Source organism: Coregonus lavaretus (assembly GCF_964263955.1).
Source record: "Coregonus lavaretus genome assembly, contig: HAP1_SCAFFOLD_3673, whole genome shotgun sequence".
NCBI lineage: Eukaryota > Metazoa > Chordata > Actinopteri > Salmoniformes > Salmonidae > Coregonus > Coregonus lavaretus.
Genome location: NW_028164609.1, coordinates 51,583 through 59,983, shown reverse-complemented (window position 1 = coordinate 59,983; position 8,401 = coordinate 51,583). Strand labels below are relative to the sequence as shown.

Genomic DNA, 8,401 nt, shown 5'->3' with positions numbered 1-8,401 from the left:
CAATCTCTCCCCCCTTTACTCTCTCTCCACCTCTCTCTCTCTCCACCTCTCTCTCTCTCTCTCTCTCTCTCTCTCTCTCAATCTCTCCCCTTTACTCTCTCTCCACCTCTCTCTCTCTCTCTCTCTCTCTCTCTCTCAATCTCTCCCCCCTTTACTCTCTCTCCACCTCTCTCTCTCTCTCTCACTCTCTCTCAATCTCACTCTCTCCCCCCTTTACTCTCTCTCCACCTCTCTTCCTCTGTCTGTCTCTCTCTCTCTCTCTCTCTCAATCTCTCCCTCCCTTACTCTCTCTCCACCTCTCTCTCTCTCTCTCTCTCTCTCTCTCTCAATCTCTCCCCCCTTTACTCTCTCTCTCTCTCTCTCTCTCTCCACCTCTCTCTCTCACTCTCTCTCTCTCTCTCTCTCTCTCAATCTCTCCCCCTTTACTCTCTCTCCACCTCTCTCTCTCTCTCTCTCTCTCTCTCAATCTCTCCCCCCTTTACTCTCTCTCCACCTCTCTCTCTCTCTCTCTCTCTCTCAATCTCTCCCCCTTTACTCTCTCTCCACCTCTCTCTCTCTCTCTCTCTCTCACTCTCTCTCAATCTCACTCTCTCCCCCCTTTACTCTCTCTCCACCTCTCTTCCTCTGTCTGTCTCTCTCTCTATCTCACTCTCTCCCCCCTTTACTCTCTCTCCATCTCTGTTGCTCTCTTTTATCCCTTTTCTGGAGGGAAAAAATATGGCTTACTTCCAAAGTCTCTCACGGTGAAATTCCTGTTTCTGATTTCCCTAGGGGACTTGAAGAAGAACCTCTGTCCAACAGCGGGAAGATCCTTGTCCGTAGCACTGATGGTCTGAATTACCTGGCAAAGCACAAAGAGCTTTCAACTATATGCCCAGAACCAAGTGGAGAAACAATTTATCACAATTATTCTCTTTCATTCTCTCTCACACACACGCACACGTGCACACAAGCACTCCACGCACGCACACAGCCTTTCTCACAGTGGAACTGTACATGCCTGGCCTACTTCTGCATTTTCACAGACAAAAGTGTCAAAGGGAACGGCAAGCTCCGGAGGGAACTCGTTGACATCCAACACATTGACTGTGACTGTGACCTTGTCGGATAGGAGAGGCTTGTCTGCAGAATCAAAGAAAACAGTAACATACAACATACAACACATAATAAATACATCATGCACATAGTGGACCTCAGTGAGCATCACAAATGAGTGAGCATTGCAAAAGTCCTTTCTCTCATCATGTGTGAACTGCTTTGTAAAACAAACAGTATTGAGGTGTATTACTAACTGTAAGTCGCTCTGGATAAGAGCGTCTGCTAAATGACTAAAATGTAAAATGTAATGATGTATTGGGCACATGTTAACTCTAGTTTGATAAAAGATGCAACAGTGACACTTTCTGTTTGCACTTGGAATTGCAGGCCTCATTCAATCAATATGAAATTGACAATTAAATAATGTAACACTTAAAAATAGTCATTGAAAAATATTCAAAATGTTTTAATAGAAAAACAAATGTCAGCACAGACAAATTATAAGATATTAATCATATGTGTTGATTGTATTGTGTGATTTGCTAATCATGCTAATGATTATTTTTATTTCAATTGAAAATCTTCCCATATAATAAGCTGCCGTTTCAGTGGAGAAATAGCATTAGTTCATCTTATCTGTCAGTCTGCATTACCGTACGTTTCAGTCAATTCCCCTAGATGGTGCCAAAAGTATGGAACATTGTGTGTGTAGGAGATTACTGAATGGCTTGCTTTCTGCAAACACTGTCCAAGTTATTTGCTCCAGGACCAGCATTCACAAAGTGTCTCAGAGATTACTGATCTAGGATCAGGGCCCCCTTCTTGTTCATTGTGATTTAAAAGGCAAAACTGATCTTAGATCAACAATTCTACTCTGAGAGGCTTTGTGAATACGGCCCCAGGCGGATTTATATTAACCAGAGGAGGCTGGTGGAAGGAGTTATAGGAGGACTGGCTCGTTGTAATGGCTGGAATGGAATAAATAAATTTTACCAAACACATCAAGCACATGGAAACAACGTGTTTGACTCCATTCCATTAATTCCAGTCCAGCCATTACAGTGAGCCCGTCCACCTATATCTCCGCCTACCAGCCTCCTCTGATATTAATATATATTATATACATATTAACCCTTCGTCCCAATACTTACTAACTTTACTGGCCACAACAGAGATATTGTGCTGCCTATTACTCTCTCTGTCCAACATCTCGTTGGTGGAGATGGTCCCTTCCACAGTATCAATGTCAAAGCAGCTGTCCACAGGCCTCTTCCACTCAATAGAGTACCTACAAAACATGCAGAAAACGTATAATTAACATATACATATGATTCCTTCAACCTCACACGGCATCTCTCAATCAAGACATACAGCTTAGCTATTCTTGACATACATTTTCTATGTAATAGATCTATAGAGATAGATAAATATTTGATTGGTTCCCAAGGAGAAATGTCAGAACGATTAATCAAATAAAGACCAAGGCTATGACAGGAAACATTACACAGAATAATAATAATTTGATTTTCATGTAGAGACTGGGGATTTGTCCCAAATGGCACCCTATTCCTTATAGTGCACTTCTTTTGACAAAAGAAGTGCACTATCTAGGGAATAGGATGCCATTTGGGATGCAATCTGGTTGTGTTCTGATCAGCGTTTTAGTACATTTAAGTGTTCCATATCCCAAAAGAACAATGACAAATGTAATGCTCTGAAATATTAAGCAGCCATCATGAAGACTGCCTTTTAAGCAAGGTGAATGACTGCCTCCTCCATTTGTAGTAATCCGTTAAATATTCATAGATAACAAAAATACACAGTTGGGCTACAAAGTATTTTGATGTTCTTGTGCAAGAGATGTCCTGCGTCTCACGTTCCCGCTCTCAACACCAACAGAGTGGAAGTCAACTGTACTTGAAAAACATTTAGAAGAAGAAGACAAACAATAGGCCAAATGTGATAGTAGATGTCAGTGTTCATTCATACCTCTGAGGAGCAGAGGTGGGTTTTGTTGCCGTTTAAGGTGTCAGACATAAGTGCCCAAATGTAAAGTAACTCAGCCCATGATGGACCCATTTCTCAACCCCAGCCTTGATGGATCTCATCTTTGAGTAAACATACTGTAGGTACACAATACTTATTATATATATGCATGAGTACGTACCTAACTGCACTGCTGCTTGCGTCTAGGTCCTGTGCAGTAACTGATCCAATGATGGTGCCCACAGGAGTGTCCTCATACACATCTATGGTGTAAGAGGTCTTAGTGAACACAGGGGGTTCGTCCACATCCAGCACATTGACCTTGACTGTGGCGATGTCTTTGAAAGGGCCCAGGTGGAGGAACCGGGGGTCCCGGTGAGCGTTGGAGGCCTCCACTTTAAAGGTGTACGACTTTTTGTTTTCGTAGTCGAGATGCTGAAAGATAATGAGTGAAGGAGTAATCAGCAAAGTTAAATGCATTTATTATTCAGAAATATGAATCAACATAGAATGATCGAATTAATACCTTCAAGAAAAGCAAACATTTTACATGAACACTGAATATACTGTGCAATGGTCAAATATAAAGCTTAGGGGGTCATAACTGTCTTGGTTCAGTTTGTTAACACCTCTGTTCGGTTTAATATGCTCAACAGACACGGAAGTTAAGTACTTTGATATAGAAATGTGCCCATTAACTGCACCAACCAAGATTGATTAATCTAAAATGAACCAAAAGGGTTGGTTTCAATGTGCTTTTACCAAAACAGATGCATGTTCTTCAGTGTCTCAGCATTTAAGCAATTTGAGAATTGAAAAGTGAATGCTTGGGTTTTGACACATTTTCAGGAAGACACGTTGAGAACAGCTTTCTAACCCTATATTACTGTCTTACATTAACTCAGCTGGGTCCCTAGTTAGTGTTTACAACAAAACAGTTCTCACTGCCAACACACACACAGCAGTCCCTGTCTGAGGCACATGCACCCAAACATCTGGTAATCTGTGGAAATGGCAGCCACCCTGCTGACTGGATAACAACCAGACAGACAACAGGACTGGGCCGGTGATGCAGAAGGACAGACACCACAGCATGTGTGCTATCCTATCCCAAAAGCACTGTTCAGCGTTACCTGCAGGGAACACAATTCCTGCAACACTGCATACATGTAAATTAGCAGGGAAAATATTCATTATCTGGAAATTGAACCCATCCTTTGTTGGTTTGGGCCTATATCCTCCAACTCTACCTCCCACCACAAATCTGCAACCTAGTGAAATGTCTTCTTATCATTGGCACAGAGGTGTCAATTACAGTTTTTGTGCCAGGAAGCTCCTGCTGTTTTCACTTTGCCCTCCTGTGTGACTGACTTACCTGCCATGTCTCATCGTCTAGGAGATCAATGGGATAGCAAAGCGCCTCAACCTCCTACTTAAAATGTGAGGGCACACTTTTTTTAATTCACTGATAAACCACATGATAATAACTACTTTTGAAATATACAAGAGCTCAGCTTGGAAAGAGATCATATTATCTCAAATAAATCAGAAGAGGTTGATAGTCTAACGTATAAAGGTTGGAACCTGCCAGATAATAATTACTGGAGTCTTGAAGTATAGTTTAGATTAGAGTGTGCTTTAAGACCGAAACGAAATCCAGCAAACTGTCCAATGTAGAAAGACCCCGATATCTTGACACATAAATACATGTAGAGGGCATTCGAATCCCACAGACGGTTTACCTATGGTTTCACTATAATCTTTTATTTTGACGGAGCCGATTATCCCTTGAATCCATTACTCCAAATCCTCTTATCACACTATGGCAAACCTTGGCTGAGCCCTCCCTAAGTCAGAGACGGGAGCAAAATAACCGGTCTCAGCAATTTTCCAGACTTTCCACCAACACCTGGGCTTTCACAGTGGGTGGTTTGGTGTTGTTTAGGCAAATGTAGAGTACCAGTCAAAAGTTTGGACACACCTACTCTTTCCAGGTTTTTTTAATTTGTACTATTTTCCACATTGTAGAATAAAAGTGAAGACATCACAACTATGAAATAACACATATGGAATCATGTAGTAACCAAAAAAGTGTTTTATATTTTATATTTGAGATTCTTCAAAGTAGCCACCCTTTGCCTTGATGACAGGTGTGCCTTGTTAAAAGTTAATTTGTGTAATTTCTTTCCTTCTTAACGCATTTGAGCCAATCAGTTGTGTTGTGACAAGGTAGGGGTGGTATACAGAAGATAGCCCTATTTGGTAAAATACCAAGTCCATATTATGGCAAGAACAGTTCAAATAAGCAAAGAGAAACGACAGTCCATCATTACTTTAAGACATGAAGGTCAATCCGGAAAATTTCAAGAACTTTGAAAGTTTCTTCAAGTGGAGTCGCAAAAACCATCAAGCGCTATGATGAAACTGGCTCTCATGAGGACCGCCACAGGAAAGGAAGACCCAGAGTTATTAGAGTTAACTGCACCTCAGATTGCAGCCCAAATAAATGCTTCACAGAGTTCAAGTAACAGACACATCTCAACATCAACTGTTCAGAGGGGACTGCGTGAATCATGCCTTCATGATCGAACACCAATAAGAAGAAGAGACTTGCTTGGGCTAAGAAAAACGAGCAATGGACATTAGACCGGTGGAAATCTGTCTTTTGGTCTGATGAGTCCAAATTTGAGATTTTTGGTTCTTACCGCCGTGTCGTTTTTAGACGCAGAGTAGGTAAACGGATGATCTACGCATGTATTGATCCCACCATGAAGCATGGAAGAGGAAGTGTGATGGTGTGGGGGTGCTTTGCTGGTGACACTGTCTGTGATTTATTTAGAATGCAAGGCACACTTAACCAGCATGGCTACCACAGCATTCTGCAGCGATAAGCCATCCCATCTGGTTTGCGCTTAGTGGGACTATCATTTGTTTTCAAACAGGACAATGACCCAACACACCTCCAGGCTGTGTAAGGGCTATTTGACCAAGAAGGAGAGTGATGGAGTGCTGCATCAGATGACCTGGCCTCCACAATCACCCGACCTCAACCCAATTGAGATGGTTTGGAATGAGTAGGACCGCAGAGTGAAGGAAAAGCAGCCAACAAGAACTCCTTCAAGAGTGTTTGAAAAGCATTCCAGGTGAAGCTGGTTGAGAGAATGCCAAGAGTGTGCAAAGCTGTCATCAAGGCAAAGGGTGGCTACTTTGAAGAATCTAAAATATATTTTGATTTGTTAAACACTTTTTTGGTTACTACATTATTCCATATGTGTTATTTCATAGTTTAGATTTTTTCACTATTATTCTACAATGTAGAAAATAGTAAAAAATAAAGAAAAACACTTGAATGAGTAGGTGTGTCCAAACTTTTGACTGGTACTGTATGTGTGTATGTGTGTGTGTGTGTGTGGGGGGGGGGGGGGTTTAGTTGACCCCTGTGTCTCTACTACCTGGTGATCCACCAGCAGCCATTTCGATGTATCATCTGGTACACACGCTCGTTCTGCAATGTCAGTTATATGGTTTGTCATTTTGGGCTACTTGTCAGGACTTTGTAGATGTCTTACATTTAGAGAGTGGAAGAAATAGACAGAGCAATAAGAAGGATGGCTGTGATACAAAGAGCTACAAAATGATGGCCCAATAATCATTTCAATTTCAGAAGGCAATTGTGCCTTTATATATAATTCGCACTATGTATTTGCAAGAAAGTGTCTAATGCTTTGAAGTTTCATTGTCAACATCAAAACAAATGCAGGTGGCACATGGGGAAACTTCTATGTAACCAAGGACGTCCTCCAGAAACAGAAACACAGTATTTGCGAGGTAACTCACATAGCTGCAAGATACACACCCCATCTGTGAACAAGTAATAATATCATCCCAGACCAAACGAGAGATGTACTCAAACCCAGTTCAAAAGCTTTCATCAGGACAATTGGTGCAACTATCCATTTATGTGAAGATAGGAGTTTGGAAGTATGTGGGTCTCAAAGAGAAAAGCTGCTGTAAAGAGAATGTCTAAAGGGATTCCTGCTCGTCACATCCCATCAGGAGGTGTGTTTTCTGATCCTAGCCTTGGAGGCATTTATTTATTAATGTCAGCTAAATCCCAAAACATTGCCCACTGGGCACACACTGGTTGAATCAAAATTGTTTCCACGTCATTTCAATGAAATGACGTTGAACCAACGTGGAATAGACTTTGAATTGACGTCTGTGTCCAGTGGGTGGGCACTTCCTGCTAAAAATATCCCAATGCATTTTTAGAATGCCAGAACATCGGGATCATCAAGTTCTCCATACTTCCTCCTGGTTAGGTTCTGAGGATGGTTTGTAGCTGTGATAAAAAGATATATGCAGCAATTATCTATTAATATTCCAAGGCCCAAGTAGTACATTATTTTAATCATCTAAATGAGCAGCATTGCTCGTGATCTATCATAACAGATCTGAAATTCTCATGGAATGAAATTGAGAAACTGTCCCAAAACCAAGTGCAATGGATATCATTTGTGGACCTACAGTATCCTCATCACAGGGCAAAAGTGTTAAAGTTAAATGAAGTGACTGGTGGAGGGTTGTGAATTCCTACCTTTCTAAGGACTATGATTCCCTCCTGACTGTGCATGTTGGAGGTGACATCAAACACCTTTCCTTCATCCCCAGGAACTATAGAATATTCCACCTCTGCATTCCTGCCAGAGTCCAGGTCATGAGCTCTGATCTTCCCTACTGCTGAGCCCACAGATGATGATTCTGGGACCCTGAGGTGGAAAATACCTGGTGGAAAATAAAGACAGACGAGAAAGTTTAAAATAAAATATGTCATTGGCAGATTCTTGTATGTGTCAAGTCCCGGCGGTAGTGTTAAGTAAGGACAACAGACTCACATCATCCTCTTTGTAATGTGTTATATGAAAACTATCTGTGCAGTTATCACTTCTATGGTCATTTAAAACAATTGATTATGTATAGACAGTGCATAACCTCATTATAATTGAGTTACACTAATTAACACTAATTAATGATTAGATTAACATAAAATTACTTAGAGATATAAGGTGACTTTCAGCACACACAATTAACACATGCATTCAACTTTCATACTTGTTAGACTTGCTAGATTTATTGGCTAACAGCAAACAAAGCCGTTGTCATTTAAATGCAATGTGGCACACTTTTTGAAAACCTGGGCGGGTTGTCATTGACGTCGCTGAGGGTGATGTTGATGGTGGTTGTTCCGGCTAGTCCCCCCAGCTGCCCGCCCATATCCTTGGCCTGAATAAGGACCTGGTACAGCTCCTTCATTTCACGATCCATGTTGGGTAAAGCAGTCCTTATCACCCCTGTTTAAGGTCACAGAAACAAACAG

The 8,401-nt window shown here is 41.4% G+C and overlaps 1 protein-coding gene across 1 annotated transcript in view; it reads right to left on the bottom strand.

Annotated features, from left to right (window-relative positions):
• Positions 1-726: 726 nt before the first annotated feature.
• LOC311116852 (cadherin-12-like) overlaps positions 727-8,401 on the bottom strand; it is a gene marked incomplete at both ends in the record, with an annotated part of 33,223 nt that continues 25,548 nt past the window's right edge. Inside the window, 6 exons of the mRNA XM_084191886.1 lie at positions 727-841; positions 1,001-1,122; positions 2,190-2,326; positions 3,206-3,459; positions 7,622-7,809; positions 8,208-8,375. Of these exons, the coding sequence (XP_084048012.1) occupies positions 727-841; positions 1,001-1,122; positions 2,190-2,326; positions 3,206-3,459; positions 7,622-7,809; positions 8,208-8,375 (984 nt within the window). The remainder of the gene's footprint in view (positions 842-1,000; positions 1,123-2,189; positions 2,327-3,205; positions 3,460-7,621; positions 7,810-8,207; positions 8,376-8,401) is intronic.